At 53.7% G+C, this 16,682-nt stretch overlaps 1 protein-coding gene across 1 annotated transcript; it reads right to left on the reverse strand.

Annotated features, from left to right (window-relative positions):
• Window positions 1–1,370: 1,370 nt before the first annotated feature.
• FADS6 (fatty acid desaturase 6) lies at window positions 1,371–15,172 on the reverse strand. The gene is made up of 6 exons (XM_017643494.3): window positions 14,913–15,172; window positions 14,124–14,290; window positions 5,221–5,401; window positions 3,582–3,769; window positions 2,330–2,509; window positions 1,371–1,751 (listed from the first exon to the last, which is right to left on the reverse strand). The coding sequence occupies exons 1-6, from the start codon at window positions 15,073–15,075 to the stop codon at window positions 1,602–1,604; spliced, it is 1,029 nt and encodes a 342-aa protein (XP_017498983.2). The 5' UTR covers window positions 15,076–15,172; the 3' UTR covers window positions 1,371–1,601.
• Between the last annotated feature and the right edge of the window lie 1,510 nt (window positions 15,173–16,682).

The raw sequence follows: 16,682 nt of genomic DNA on the forward strand, positions 1-16,682 counted from the left end.
TTTTTGCTGTAGGAGAGGGCGCTGCACTGGAGCTGGGCTCATTGGTAGAGGAAGGCAGGATGGAGAAGAGTGGGGCATGGGTGTGGAGGGGCAAATGGCAGCTCTCCCACAGAGGCACACCACGATGGGTCCTCCAACAGGAGCAGGCTCAGAGGATGCCTTCCCCTGTCATCTAACCCCTCTGCCTATCCTGATAGCTGGCCTTTAGCCTCCTTACCATCAGGGTCAGCATGCCCTCCACCCTGCCCAGGGACTTCACTGAAAAACAAAGCAGTTATGCACTCAGAACATGGCTTGCATACTCTCAACTGGTGGCATTTTGCCCCCTGGGGGGTATTTGACAATGTCTGGAGACATTTTTGATTGTCACAACTTGAGCTCCTAGCATCTAGTGGGTAGAGGCCAGGGATGTAACTAATCATCCTACTGTGACCAGAACAGGCCCCAGTGACAAAGAATGACCCAGCCACAATGTCAGTGGGGCTGAGACAAGAAACCCTCGTACAAACAGACTGCCTGGCCTCCTTCTCTTTCCCTCGCTCTGCCCCTAGCTGGGCCCTTCCTTGCTTGCTCTCATCCAGCGCCTCCCAGCCCTCTCCCTAGCCTGTGGCTGACTCTCAGTGTGTCCCCCAGCACCCTGGCTCCCTCCTCTGGCTGGCATCGTTAGTTCCCCTATATTCCCACCTGTCCTAGGCTGCAGATTCCTTCACAACCAAGCCCAGTCCTTGACTGCAAGCTCTCATGTCTGCACTCCACCCTCCTTCCTCTCCCTTCTAAGGCCATTTGTCCCACAGACCCAGTTCCCATCACCTCCCTGCAGCCGTGGCTACGCTTCCAGTAAGTTTTCTCTCTCTCAATTGGTAATTATTCTAGGTCCACCCCTTCTAAACATCATAGAACAAAGCAGACTTTTTCTAGAGCTAGCCAAGGTCATGCTCAAAGCTGTTTATATTCTTTTTTCCCTTATTTCCCTGGAGTGCTTTCCCCACAGAACATACATACTTTGTCTCTCTCCGATACTGTGGGTCTTGGCTGCTGCTGAGCCAGTGTCTTGAACAGGTTTCTATGGCTGAGAAACTAGGAAGGTCTGCAGTAGTCCCTGGGGAGAGGGTCCCTGTGGTCCCTGGGGAGAGGGGTCCTTAAGGGACAGAGCCTCAAAGGGCACAGGAAGATGCAGTGGCCAACCAAGTGGGGCTCTCCTGGCACCAGGAAGGCTCTTGCTAAGGGGCTGGCCCTTCTCTCTCCTAACCCGCCCCCTGCACAAGGCCTCTCCTTATCCCGTCACCTTCCCTCAGCCCTACCAAGGTTCAGACAGAGCAGGGGAGAAATTTGACTATTTGTCCTGAGAGGAAGTTGACCAAGGTCCAGAGTCACCAGCATGTCCAGCCACCTTTATTCCTTTCCTCCGCACATCCTTCAAAACCCAGAGAAACAAGCAGGGGAGTCACCCGGAGCTCTCTGCCTTGACGCCCACCCAGGGCCTCCATGCTCCGGCAACCAAGCACACCCACCGGGGAAGGGCCCCAGACATGGCCAACAGAAGCAAGAAAGCCAGGGTTGGGCCGGGGAGGGGGCACAGGGTGACAGTGCCAGCCCACCCCTCATTGCAGCCCCACCAGCTCAGTGATGGGAGGGGTCTGCACCATAAACTCCTCGTAGCGACTGAGAAACAGGCGGAAGCGAGCCAGGTAGGAGTCCTCGTTGTATGGCAGCTGCTTCTCGTGGAGGAACTGAGACACCACGGGCTTCACCTGTCAGAAGATAGGCGGGAGGAGGCGCGGCTGAACCAGGCCTGGGGGCAGGCCCATCCCTACGGGGCCTTTCCTCCACCCAGCCCCAGCTCCGGCCTGCCTTGTTCCTGGTGCTCGGGAGGAGCTGAGGAGCCAGGAGACTTCCTGCCTCTCCCTTCTGGGAGTGCGTGGGAAGTGGGGGCTTCTCCCAGCCTCCTGTCCCGGGCCCCCGGCAGCATGACAGCCTTCTTTGGCTCCCTTTTACCAAGCACCTGCTATGTGCCCCACATTTCAGATCCATTTCTCCATTTCCTCCTCAAAGCCTGTCCATGGAAGCACTGCCTACTCCCTTTTTACAGATGAGGAAGCTGAGGCTCAGGAACATTCAGTTAACTTGCCCAGAGTCGCAGTGCTAGTAAAAAACCCAGATGTGTCTGGTCAGAAAGCCATACTGCTGCTTGAACGGTGAGCTGCCCTCCCAGGGTACCCCTGACCAGGCCAGATGGGGACCTGGGGTTCAGGTGAACCTGAAGGTTACTCCGGCTCTGTCCCCCAGATAGATCCTTCATCCCAGCCCCTCCAGTGCGCCCCGCAGCTACCTTCAGGCACATGTTGTCCGAGAGCCTGGGGAAGAGGTGGTGCTCCACGTGACAGCTGATGATGGAGTGGCCGAACGCCCAGTCCAGCACAGGCAGCCGTGGCAGGTTGAGCACACCAAGGCTCATCATGTGAATCCGTCGGGGCTTCTTGTCCCGGGAGAACATGGGCAGCCCAATGTGCTGTGACGGACACGTGGGTCACACTCCGGGGCTGGGCCGGGCACCCTGGGCCTCCCCACCCTGCCCCAGGCCTGCTCACCGAGCCACTCAGGGATTAGCAGGTTCTTCTGCCTCCCTACTCCCACTCTGGAGGGACATGGCAGAGGTGTGAGGAGGATGGAAGTCTCCTGTGTGTGCCCTGAGCTCAGCCTCATCCATCTCTGGGTCTCTTGCCACATCAGTACAAGGAGGGGTGTGGTGTGGGCACCCCCCAGCACCCACCATACTCATGAGCCTGTGACTGCCCACCGCTTACATTCATGTCACTATGCCACTGCCTCGTCCTGGAGAGACACTTCTCTGCTCTCTGTTCACCAAAATCCTGCCCATCATTCAAGATCAAGTTTGCACATCCTCATGTATTTTTTCATTCCACAAGTATGGATCAATGCCTCCTCTCCAGGTGCTGCCCTAGGTCTAGGGATGCAGCAGTGAACCAGGTCTTCCCTTCTAGCAGGACAGGCAGATGGGACACACCTATGGGATTTAAGTCATTACTGGAAGTGTGGTAAGTGCTGGGAGAGTGACATGCAGGGTGCTCTAACCTGGAGCCTTCACCGGTCCAGAGAACAGGGAGGCATGCCTGTGGAAATGGCCCTGGAACTGGGTGCTGAGCCCCTGGCCTCCCACAAAGACCTCCTGTTTCTAGCTCCTCCATCTGCCTGCCTCGTACCACGTGGCCTGCCCTGGGGCCTCTTGATGGCCCTTGTTTCACTTGGGCTTATCAAAGTAAGTGTTCTGAGAGCAGGAGCTGGGGTCCTAGGTTACGTGTGTCCCCTCAGGGCTTATCAAGTGCCCGATGCATAGAAGGTTCATAAATTTTCGATCCCAATGACAGTGAGTGAGAAAGAGAAGCGAATTCCTTACCTGAGACCAAAACGTTCTGTGATGACCCACGGAGGGAAAAGAATGGGGGCAGTTGGGGAGGTAGGGGGAGGCTTCCTCCAGTGGCTTCTCTCGCCCCAGAACCTTGAGTCAGGCCCCTGGAGGATGTTCCCCACACGTCCCAGCACCCAGGGTCAGAAGGCCTCACCTGGAAGATGTTGACGTGGAGGTAGGGGTGGGCCAGCAGAGATCTGGTAATGAGCATGCAGACCAGGGCCGAGCCAGGACTCTGGAAGTCAGACATGTTCAGAAGCAGCCAGTAGTGAGAATAAAGGCCCAGGGCAATCAGGGCCAGTGTCCGCAGAGCTGTCCTGAGCTCCACCTCTCTTAGGCGCTCTGAGAGCAAGGACAAGAAATAGAGGGGGTGAGCAAGGTTCAGCCAACATAAGCCGGCTCCCTAGCAGCTGGCTCAGTGGTGCTAACTAGTATTTGTCCACACACAGCCCTGAAAAGTAGGTCCACCCGTTTTGTGAATGAGGAAAAGGAGTGTTTAGCAGCTTGACCAAAGCCACTCTGGTAGTAAGAGGCGCCCTGCTCCTTCCCCCACATGATACTGAGAGACCACGGGTTTAGGCAGAGTAGGGTGAGGGCCTCCGGAAAAAAGGCAAAGCAAGATAATTACAGTCAGAACAATGTAACAATGTGCAAAGAAGTCCCTGTGGAAACTCCGTGTTAAGCATTACCCAAAGTCAGAGTCACATGGATTCTCTCGGGTAAAGATAACAGGCTAGGAATATGCACATTCTTCAGTGAGATCAGTTAAAGCCCAAAAGGCCAGGAGCAACTTGGCCTGGAATGTCTGCGTGCTCCCAGATAAAGAAAAGTATCTCAGCATACCCAGTGACTTCATTATGTCAATTAGATCATGACACTGTAAAATTTACCTTAGCCTGCTACAAGGCCCAGCTTATTTTTAACTGTATTTATATGCTGTTTTTCCTTCTCTGATTCTAAACAAATAATCTGCAGACTGGGCAGAAGATTAATTTGGTAAGCAATCCCAACTATAAACAGCCCAAGAAGTCAAGAAGTAAGATTCTTAACACACAGGCAATAACCCAGCCCACCTCAGGGGCAGGGCAGGTGGCCTTAACTGATAAGCTCCCAGGGGGAAGCTGCTATCCTGAGAAGGAATCAGAGCAGCAAATTTCTTCTGTTACTCATCAAAAATGAGCATTCTGGGAGCACTCAACACGTCTGCACCCCTAGCCCTTTACCCCCATTCCTAAAAGTTCTCAACTGTGCCTGAAACTCCTAGACAATACGCTAGCATGGGCTCTCTTGCCCCTTCCTGGCATGAGCCAGGAGTTTTGCCTCGCACTTTATCTCTAAGTAAAAGCCTCTCCCTTGCTCTCCTACCTTGAGTATTTGCAAAGTTCATTCTTCGACTCCGTGAACAAGAACCCCAGTATCAACACCACTCCCATGACATTTAAAAATTATAATGTGCAATATAGTGTGAGACATTTATAAAGGGTTTTCACATCTATGACCTCATTATGTTCTCGCATCCCTTGAGGAGCCAGGTAAGAACCTGAAGCTCAGAGAGGTTTAAGCTACCTGCCTGTAGTCACCAGCCAGTAAGGGGCAGAGTCAGACTTGGTCCCAGGTCCGAGGCTCTTTCAACCCTGCCTGGCTGTCCCAGAAAATTTCTGTATGATCTTAACTCAGGGCTCTCAGCTTCCTCCACAAGCACCCTCCAGGAAATCAGGAGGGGAAGGGAGTACAGGGGCGTCCTTGCAGGGCAAAGGAAAGGTCTTTGCAGGGCCCAGCCCATGTATACTCACCAACAGCCACCAGAGGGGTTATGATGGGGATTGAGAGAGGAGCAAGGAACATGTAGACATAGCGGTTGAGGCAAGGCAGCCTCCACGTGCTCGAGTCCCCCAGGCCCAGCACGTTGGTGTAGCCGTGGTGCATCTTGACATGTCCGTACTTGGCATACTCCGCGGTGAAGGCTGTGCACACCTGGAGGAAGGAACCAGAAATGTCAGGCAGTAGAGCAAAGCAGGACCTTCAGGAGTCTCCTGAACACCCCTCCCTCCCCAGACCCTGTTTGTCCAGGGCCTTCCTGCCTGACACCCCCAGCAAATCAGCCTGGACTACCAACTCTCAGGAGTCCAGGCCCACAGAGAAGCAGCCAGCCAGAAGAACCACCTCTGGAGGTGGGAGGTCAGCCCCAACAGTTGCCACCCTGCCACTGACCACCCAGACAAGCCCGAGAGCAGTCAGAGGATGGGACAGACTGCAGGGCAAGCTCCTGGCAGTGGTTGCAATTACTCTGTGTGTCTTTCTCTTGGAAACATTTGTACGTTCACAACACGACTTTGCAGGTGAGCCTACAGCAGCAAGGGGAGGGGTGCAGGAGGTCTGGGTGGTGACGGGAGGCCATCTTCTGAACTGTCCACAAGGGCACTGAGGATGCGGGTGCCCCAGTGGGGACCGAGAGCCAACCACTCCCTGGGGTGTCTCCTCTCCAGCATGTACTCTCGGGATCCTCCGAGCTGGTTACAAGCAGCAGCAGCTCTTTGACTCCAAGAAGAGCAGTCATTCTGAATGCAAAAGAGGTGCTAAGGTGTTTCTTATGCAGATACATGCAAATGAACATGCAGATGTCAGCCTACTGCAGTGGTTTATTGGGCCAGAAGATTTTTTTTTTTTGAGAGGGCATCTCTCATATTTATTGATCAAATGGTTGTTAACAACAATGAAACTCTGTATAGGGGACTCAATGCACAATCATTAATCAACCCCAAGCCCAATTCTCAACAGTCTCCAATCTTCTGAAGCATAACGAACAAGTTCTTACATGGTGAACAAATTCTTACATCGTGAATAAGTTCTTACATGGTGAACAGTGCAAGGGCAGTCATATCACAGAAACTTTCAGTTTTGATCACGCATTATGAACTATAAACAATCAGGTCAAATATGAATATTCGCTTGATTTTTATACTTGATTTATATGTGAATCCCACATTTTGCCCTTATTATTATTATTATTATTATTTTTAATAAAATGCTGAAGTGGTAGGTAGATGCAAGATAAAGGTAGAAAACATAGTTTAGTGCTGTAAGAGGGCAAATGTAGATGATCATGTGTGTGCCTATGGACTAAGTATTAATCCAAGCTAGACAAGGGCAGCAAAACATCCACGGATGCAGAAGATTTCTCTCAAAACAGGGGGGGTGAGGTTCTGAGCCTCACCTCTGTTGATCCCCAAATTCTCACCTGATGGCCCCCCTGCGACTGTGCCTGTCTTAGGTTGTTCCTCCCTTGAGGAATCTTACCCGTCTCTGGCTAACCAGTCATCTTCCGGGGCCATACAGGGAAATGTAAAGTTGGTAAGTGAGAGAGAAGCAATATTGTTTGAAAAGGTTAGCTTTTTACTTCTTTGCAGATTTATTGAGCCAGGAGATTTTGCTAATTTTACTGAAGGTGCTGAGTGCTTGTTCCCAGGATAATGTGAAGTTTCCCAGTGCCAATCACCGGGAGCCTCAGAAAGACGGCAGAATTTTCATTCACTCTCAGCGTCATGCACTTTATGTATGTGATGTATTCATCTTCCAAGCCTGGGGCGGGGGGTGGTGGTGTTATTATTCACAGTTGACAGAAGCAGAAACTGAGTGAGAGGCGGCATGACCACCCCCAGGTCACTTGGCTACGTAGGCGGCAGAGGTGGGATTTGAACCCAGATAAGCCATAAGTAAGACCCTTGAGAGGACCCGCGCTGTCCAGGCAGCAGAGGCAAAGCCAGGAGAAGCCAGATAGCCAGTGACATTGTCTTCACACACTGTCTGCAGAGACTTTCTCCCTTGGAACAAAATGAAGCCAAAATGTAGTCTAAAGTTCTGCCTATGGACACTGAGCAGCATAGCTAGCGATGTCACAAATGTGTCACACCAGACTAGGGAAGATGTGTCAAACAGGACTGTACGGGGGCCCTCTGGAGGCAGAGGACAGGAAGGTAAATGCATTTCTGTGAAGTCCACAAAAACAGCCGAGAACAGCAAGGACACTTCGCTCTCTGATGGTGTAACCCACCGAGGAACCTGGCGGAGGCTGCAGAGAGCGGGCAGGTAATGTGTCATTAAAGTGACGTCTCTTCCAGGCTGCTGGTCTCCTGAGGACCCCCCTGCCTGAGCACGTACCCACTGGGGCCACGCAGTTGGCCCCGGTTAGAGGCAGAAACCTTTGGCAGCAGGCACAAGGGGGCCACAGAGGTAACTGTTGAATGCCCCGTGGGGCCGGCCTGCCCCTGCCCGAGAACCACAAACTGTGTTGTGGACCTCATGGTTCTGTCCCAGGTAACTAGAGAAGCCACCATTTATAACTGCTCCTTCTATGCTCTTCTGCTCCAATAGCCAATCCTATCCTCATTGCTTCTGTCAAGAAATGTGAGTCGATGCAGCTTAGTCACAAAAATGACTTTCCTTCTGCCATAAGCTTTCCATCTCCTTGCAGACCAGCAGCTATCTGTGCTTGGAGTGGTGAGGCCAGACACGACCTGGAGCCTAAGTCAGACTGAGCCTGTAAGAACCTGACCCTCAGGGGCCTCGTGGGAGTCCTCAGTCAGGTTCTCAGCCACGCGCCCAGACCCAAGGATGCGGGGGAGACGATCTACCCTTGTGGTGTGTCACATGTGATTCATGAGTCAGCAGCACACACGTACAGTCTGTGTACGACTCACTTTGTTATAGGAATAAGAACAGATTTGAAGCAATTTGTGTAACACTGGAATTCTCACTTCCATCTAGCTATTCTTTCTGGAGAGGGAAAGAAAGGGATGGAGTCGGGCTGGAAGGGGGAGACACCACACAGGTCGCAGCGTGTCACCTGTGTGCACATCCATCAACGAAAGTGCAGGGGGAAATGGCCACATGCTGTGGGGATAGTTGGAAAATGACTGTCCTGCTGTAAATGATGATTTAAAGGTCTCATCAAAGAAGATTTCATATCCAGACCCAGGGAGAGTTCTAGAAGTCTCAAGGTCACTGTTGCTTCCTGATGTCACCTCTGTGTCCCGCAGGAAGACTTAAGAGCCCCCCACAATCTCTTAGAGGCATTCAGGCTCTGGAAGTGGCCGGTGTGTGTATGGAGCAATGCCAGTACAATGCCCCACCTTGACATCTTCTCTCAACTTAACATCAGGGTCCCCAAATCTCATTTGTTCATTTAGTCTTTCATGAATATGTTCATATAAGCATCCTCAGACCTCTGCTGGTGGCCAAAGGTGTTGTGGAAAACCTGGACTGGATCTCTGACAGAAGAACCAAGTGGCACTCCGAGGTCTTGGAGGGCAGAGGTTTGACACTGGTGGGCTCAGAGGTGAGTGATCCCCAAAGGTCTGAGCCCCAAGTACAGCAGGGCCATGTCTTTTATACATTCACTACAAAGCTAGGGGGGAGTCAGCACCCAGGAACTGTTGCAGTGGCAGCTATTAGGTCACTATAGGTATATTTAGGATGCTAGTTATATTTTAATCCATTTCTGTAAAGGTTACCCAGATACCGTATTACAAACTAATGGGCTTGTATGACTATGATTAACAGCTGTTCCATACCACTGAGTCCTGGTAGGGGGGGGGACACATTGTTACATTGTTTCAATCCCAAGCACCCAAGCACCTTGTGATTCCTCTACATTCCTGAAGCCTTAACAGAAACCCTGTTTCCTTGGCTTCCTTGGCTTCCTACCACACCTGCCCAGAAGGGGAGGGATTTGAGAACTTTCTGAGTATTTCCTCATCAAAGGTAGTTAATAACAAACGTGGCAGTATTCTAAAATAATTTATTTTTTGATTAGGTAATACGTTTACCTAATTCAGAATTCAAAAAGTACACAGTGAGGGCCTTCTTCCTTCTGTCCCCCACCCCCACGCCACACCCAGCAGCCCCATTACCCTCCTGAGGCTTAAGGGAGATCCTTGAAGATTTTTCATTTATTTATTTTTTTAAACAACCAATAGTTTGCAGGATTAAAAACCATCATTATAAAATGACGCAATCAAAGTTGGGTTTTAAATAGGTCACTCCACTAGATCAGGGCAGGGCAGGCCAAGGCAGGTAGGTGATAGGCTAGAGGCGACTGGTCCCAGCCAGCTGGAGGAGGTGAGGACAGGAAGGACAGGCATGGGGCGGAGCTGGGGAAGGGTGAGGGCTGCGAGGAGAAGCAGCGATCAAGAGCCGCGGCCAGGTTTCCCACTCCAGAGATGGGCACAGGAGCAGAGAGCAGCAGGCGTGGACAGGGTGAGAAAGAGGGGCTGTGGGCCATCCTCAGGCAGTGTCCTTCAGGCAGGATGGGGACCTGGTCCTCCCTCCAGGCCTCTCTCACTGATGCCCAGGGGCTAAGTAGCCCCTTCATGCTGACTTCAGGGTGGTGCGGGTCTCTGGGGCTCCACGGGCCTGGGTAATAGGTTTGTCAGATAAAGTAGAGGATGCCCAGATAAATTTGAATTTCAAATAAACAACCATTTTTGTAGAAGTATATCCCAAATAGTGCATGTATTTACTGTTTATCTAAAGTTCAAACTTAACTGGGCTTCCTGTGTTTTTATTTGCTACACCTGGCAGCCCTACCCAGTGAGAGTACAAGTTCCTGAGTGTGAGTCCTCAGGTACCTGGCAGGCCCCATGCAGATCTGGTCATATCTTAGCACCTTGGCTAAGAGAGGGGCAGCAGTGAAGGCCAGAGCCAGAGGGGCCCCTGAGCGTCTCCCCCTGATGGGAGTGGGTGGCACATGGTCAGGGTCCAGCCTGAGTGGCTCTGATGGCATCTCTCCTCTTAGGCCTTGTCACTAGTAACCTCCCAGTTCTTCTGCTTGGCACATGGGCTTTCTTGCCCCCATTGCTCCAGGGAGACCCTAGGGAGGCCAGATTTCTGTGGGTCCCGTATGCACCGTGCTGTTTCCCATATCCAATGCCTCTGTACATCTGCTCCATCTACAACCAGCTTCCTGCTTCAGGGTCTGGCCAGCCACGTCCCGGCAGCTCTGCTCAGGACGCTCTCCTCAGGCCTCCTCAGCCTTGGCACTATTGGCATCTGGGGCTGGGTGAGCCCTGCGGTATGGGCTGTCCTGTGCATTATAGGGTGTCTAGCAGCTAGCTCCCTGGCCCCTCCCCACCAGATGCCGGTAATACACACACACACCAGCCATAACAGCTGAAAATGTCTGCAGACATCGCCGGTGTTCCCTGTTATGCTCTCTCCTCACAGTGCTCACAGCCTTCACACCACCTGGTCAATGCCCTCGTCACATTCTGCCTGCCCTGGTCCCCAGCTGCCCCACATACCAGCTGAGCAGCCTTGGGCAAGTGATTTCACCTTCCAGACCAGTAGTTCCTCATCCACAAAGTGAGGGTAATAATAGCTTCAACCTCATAGGGAGGCATGACTATTAAATGAGATAATTCATGCCAAGTAAGCACCCGATAAGTGTCAGTGGGTATAATCAGAATTTTTATTATTTTGATGTCATGCATGTGTGTCTGTTTCCCCACTTGTCTCTGACCCCTTGGGGAACTGGAAGCGGGCCTTATTCCCACTGTGTTCCCAGCACCCAGCAGAGCTTGTTGGGGAGCAGAAGCTCGGCAGTGTTGAGTCCACTGCAGCCATCGCCCACCCAGAGGCCTGACCGATGCTACCTCCGTCCCCAAAGCTCCCCATCAAACCCGGCCTCCCTCAAGTCTCCTTTCCACTCTGGGCAGCCCCTGCCAGGTGGGTAGCCACCTCCCTTTTCTGTCCAAGCCCCTCCCTCAAGGCTGCACTCATCACACTGAGTGGCTGCCTCCCACAGACAACTGCCGGTCCTACTCCAGGGTTCTCTGCTATAGGCAAGCCCCCTGGGGTCTCCACCAGAAACCAGGCTTTACAGACTCTCAGGAATAGGATTTGCCTGGAGACCACCTTCCTGAAGCCCTCAGGCTTATCCTTGAGGACGCCACTGCAAAGCTAGGGACAGTGGGACGGGACTCTGCTTGAAAGCACATTTTATGAATCGGCCATGCTTGAAAGTATATTTTATGAATTTACACATGTGATCAAATGGCACAGAACCACACAGACAGAGTTAAACCAACGTTAATTTCTTGGTTTTGCCATGAACACTTATATAAATGTACCTACTGGGAGGAACTAGATGAAGGTTACACAGGACCTCTCCCTCCTGTTTTTGCAACATCTTGTGAATCTATAATTATTTCAAAAATAAGTTGTTGTTGTTTTTTGTTTTTTTTTTACAAAAATATATTTTGTACTGCAGGTCTGAATTTGCCCTATAAATAAAATTTTAAGACAAAAAAAATTTAAGAATCATAGTTGAGCATACTCAGAGTAACACTCCTCAGGGTTCAGGGGGGGACAAATAGAGAGAAAGTCAGAGATGGCCAGAAGATAATGGCCACACGAAACTCATGGGAAGACAATGCTGGAGAATTGTAACGAGCCTGGGGGGGTTCTCAGCTGTTTCCACCACCACCCAGGACAAAGGAAGGTGATGGCATTCCCCTGGGTGACAGACAGCCCTCCCCCACAGCAGAATCAGCTGTAACTCCGCCCCTGTGGCACCACCCCTGTGGCACAAAGCCACTTTAGAAAAAGGGCTTGATATTGAGACACAGTAAAGAGCTCAGAGACTGGCACCGCCTGTTCCCTGCCACTCAGGGTGGCATCCTTCTTGTGAGTGATACGCAGGAGAGACCCTGAAGTCTTCTGACTTCAGGAGTTAATCCTTCCCAAGCTTCCCTACGTAAAAAATGGTGGCCCTTCCCACCCCACCTTCCTGTAGCCCTTCCCTGGCAGTCCCCACGACACACCCCTCGTCATACAAGGAGGGGCAGATGCTCCTGTTGGGGAAGGTCAGGGTCATGAGTGGGCTGGGAGAGGGTCAGAGGTATGCAAGGAGGAGGAATGGAACTTCCTCAAGTAGACCCAAAGTGCCTCTTCAGAGGAAAGTTCATTCCCGTGTGGGGAGGTATGTATATGACTTAGGATACTTCAGCAAAGAAACAACCTGCAGTATCATTACCCCTTCATCTTTCCCACCCATCCCGCTAGACCCAATGGGTCAGAGAGGGTGAGGTCCTCATCCTCCACTGCCAGCTCGAGCCAGCAGACCCTGACAAAAACCTGGCAAAAGCTAGGTGCCTCAGGAAAGCCACTGATACCTGAGGCTGCACACTTGGGGACTGGGTTATCCTAAAGTGATGGTGTCCCCTGAGGGTCAAGGTTTGGGAAGAACACAGGCACCCAGCAGGAGAAGCGGTAAAGAGACAAGATAGCAGGACGTGGCAGAAACGGAGAGTCAGGGGTCCAAGAAGGTCCTGGGCAGTGCAAGCCTGTCCTTAGTTGTGAAAGGTGGAGAACAGCTGTAGTCCAGGACCACAGCAGACAGCCCCCTCCACAAACACACCCACCCACACACATGCACAGACACATCTGTCCAGCTTTGCCTAACTACACCAACCTTTCAGTCAAAAGCAGACGACACTAACATACAACAGCAGCTGCCTGCCCTTCCCTTGTGGCTGACTGCATGTTCCCTTCAGAGAAAAAAAGCAGAGCTAACACTTGGTGAGCATCAAAGAGTCAGGCCCAGGCCCAAATCAAGATCTGTGCTGTGCCATTTAATCCTTCATGAGGCAGGTAACGTTACGTTAGCTCTGACATTCAGATACTGAGTTGAGTAACTTACCCAGTCAGACAGCCAGTGGGGTGGGGATTCCAACCAGGAGGTGGCTCTGCCGGCTATGCTATGTGCTGACACTGTCCCCCGACAAGACCAGCACCGTCCTCAAGGACCCCATTCGACCCATCAGGGGGTAGACCAAGCCATCCATCGCCACGCTGGGAACTGGACCCTCCCCAGAGGGCAGCCATAGCCAATGGGGGCACTCCCACACCAGTTAGCTACGGCCCCAGTGACAAACCACCTGTGGCCCGGGCTACGGCAAGGCGCCAGCTGGTGTCACAACACAGAGGCCAGAGCCAAGCCTCCCCCACCACATGGGGCTTCACTGGCCTCTAGACTCTAACCCTCCACCAGCTGGCTTTTCTCTGGACTTTGTCCCTGTATCACCTGCAGGGTCTTTGTCAATAAATATTGATGGGACATCTGCCAAGAGCCCAACTCTGCGCCAGAATCCAAAGAGACAAAGAGACAAAGATGAAGCCACTGCCCCGGGGCTCACAGGGACCAGACAGTGTGCTGCCTGGGTCCCTTGGGGCAGGTCATGTGCCATGGTTCCCGTGGAACTCTCCAGCTGGGGAACCTGGAAGGGCTTCTCAGTTGGGGGGTCCCAAAGATTGTAGCCAGGACAGTCACCTACCAGCCACAGGTGTCCTGGTAGGAGGAGGAAACGCTGTCACCACTTGACACAGGGCTGCAGAGAGGCAAGTGGGAGCCCCCAGGAAAACAGAGGCGCCCAGGCCAAGTCCTCTGCCACATGTAGACACTTGTACTTCCTCATGCCCTTTTCTACCCACTGGTGCTAACCACCCCATTAAGGGCTCCGGGATGCACACACACACACACACACGCACGCACGCACACACGCAAGCACTGTAGTGCATGCTGCGTTCATGGAGCCCCAGCCACAGTTGCTGTCCAGATGGGCACTCACTGCCTGCTCACACAGAGAAATAAGCTTGCCCACAGGCGGCCAGCAGCTGCCCCACCCCCTTCCAGGCTCACCTCCACAAAGAAAAGTTCCCAGATCTTGCTCCATCGTCTAGACTCGGTGAGGGCCCCGTGCGTGGCTAAATGGCTGCCCTTGACAGTGAGTGTGTAGTGGCACACCCCCAGGATGGCGATGCCCAGAGCAAAGGTCAGGACATTCTCGGATCGCAGGCACAGGAACCCTGGGTGGGGGAGCGAGAGTGGGATGGGGGTGGGGCGTCCTCTAGCCCTTGGGGATCTGGGCCCAAAGGACCCAGCCCCCACCCCTGGGAATTCAGTCCTGGGGCTACCAGGGCATTAGTAAGGCAGGTCCCATCATGGGCTCAGGAAGAGTTGGCTTTCTCTACAGGATTTGAGACAAAACGGAGCCCCATTTCCTTGCCAAGGAGACTCCAGGAGTCTTGATTCTGCACCCAGGCCGGAGCAGCCATGGGGACCTGGCAGTGGAGGGTCCGGACCGGGAGAGGTCCAGGGGAAACCCACACCCTCCCTCCTCGCCGCCCTCACTCCGCCCCTAGCATCCCCGCTGGAACATCTCCCCCTCCCCCAGGCCATCCCCTCCCTTCCTCCTCTCCTGACTCCTCTCAACTTTGCCCACCACCGCCCTTCCTGACATCAGGCCTGCCTCTCCTTCCATCCTCTGGGGACACAGCAGGGCACCCCATCCAGACCTTCGGGTTCAGGGCGTGTCCCTCCTCCTTGGGATCCAGGGCGCGCACAGCCTCCCCTATCGCCCAGCCCTCTCCGTCACCCCGCCCCCAATTCCATCTCGGGCCCCTGTCGCCCTGTCCCCATGCCTCTCACCTGCGGGCAAGGCGAGAAGGCTGAGCGCAAGGATGGCGCAGTCCACGCCGTGGCGCTCCCACCACGAGCTCTTCCTCACCACGTCCTGGACCAGCGCCTCCAGCTCGCCCAGCAGCGCCTCGGCCCCGCCGCTTTCGGGGGGCTCGCCCCGCGTGGTCTCCATGGGCTCCGCGCCCGGCGGGGCGCCCGCGGCGGATTCGGAGGACGGGGCGAGTGTCTGCGGCGCCGGGCGACGCGGAGCGCGAGCGGGGGCGGGCCGGGGCGGAGCCACGCGCCGGCTGGGGACACCGGCCCTGGGTGTCACGGTGCACGCCGGGCACCCGAGCGCCTCCTGCAGCGTGCGGCGGCGGCCCAGCCCGGGGACACCCTCTGCGCTGTGGACCGGAACCGCCGCAGCAGCAGCGGGCGGAGCGCGGGGGCGGCGGGGGCGGCGGGGCCCCCCTGGAGCGAGAACCAGACGTGCGGGACCGGGAGGGGGCGAGGGGACTGAGCGGGGCGCGCAGTCCCCAGCGCAGACCCGGCCTTCTCTGACCGCCTGACCTCAGTCCCTCGGGTTCTACTGGCCCCGCACTGGGCTCAGGTTTCTCGTAGCTTGAGTGTTTTACTCAGTGGCATTTGGCACATAAGCCCCCACAACACCGGCATTTGTTTCTTGTCCGTCTCCACCGACAGACAGGACGCTGGGTGCCACAGGGCCTCGCTTCTCTTGCCGCATTTGCTCAAGCTGTAGCTCCAGGGCCTAGAAACCGTACTTGGCACCTACACATTTTTAAATACACGGGGCAGAACGTTCAAGGACTCACTCCACCCAGGCAGACGGAGGTGTGAGTGTCCCCTCTGAGTCCTGGCTTTAGCACTGGTGACCCGCGGAGAACCTGCTCTCCAGCCCAGTGATTTTTGTAGTGAGAAGGGGTAGCTCTAGGGAAAGCCCACCCAGAGGTTACCATTTCTGGGGGGCCCCCTGCAGTTCTATGCACTGCAAGGTGCTCAGGTCTGAGGCCAGGGCTGTGGCAAACAGTTCCCCAAGACTTGGGAGCAGCACCTCCCGGCCCCTTCCCCGCAGCCCAGGCCCCACACAGGGCCTCTGGAGGCTGGCCTCGTCCTCCAAGCACAAGCACGTGTGCTCTACAAACTCCCTGCTCAGCCTATGAGGGCCTGTGACCTTTTTCTCTTTTGTTATACTTTCCCCTGGTTTCATGTTGAAGTCCTTTTAAAACGAGGCCTGGCAAGGTGAGGGCAGCAGCCTTTTCAGCAGGAGGCCTTCAGGAAGGAAGAAGACGAGCAGGAGAAAGAGGAGGAGAGAGAGATGCAGGGGAAACGGTGAGGGACAGTCAGGGGCTCTGTTTCTTTGTCTTCCTTGGCATTTTACTTCACGAATTCTTATGAGCTTATCCCTCCAATTCTTTCTAAAAGGGTAAGATTTCTTGATCAGGTCAGTATTCTGAGGGGCTTACAGTCTAATAGACCAATTCTTACCACACGCCTCACCGCACTCACACACACACACACATCTGGCTTCTTACAGAAGACTTAAATCGTGCACCAAGGGAAATGTACACATGGCCAAAAAGTATGTGAAATTAAGACAGCCCCTCAGAGCTGCGAGAATGGCTAACATTAAATAGTGGGGCCACACTAAGCACTGGCAAGGGGATGTGGAGCGACTGAGCCCTTTTCCACTGCTGATGAGAGTGTAAAGTGGCACAACCCCTCTGGGTAGTAGTTTGATGGTTTTTTATATGGTTTAATATACACCGACCCTATGACCCA

Source organism: Manis javanica, chromosome 4 (assembly GCF_040802235.1).
Source record: "Manis javanica isolate MJ-LG chromosome 4, MJ_LKY, whole genome shotgun sequence".
Classification (NCBI taxonomy): Eukaryota; Metazoa; Chordata; class Mammalia; order Pholidota; family Manidae; genus Manis; species Manis javanica.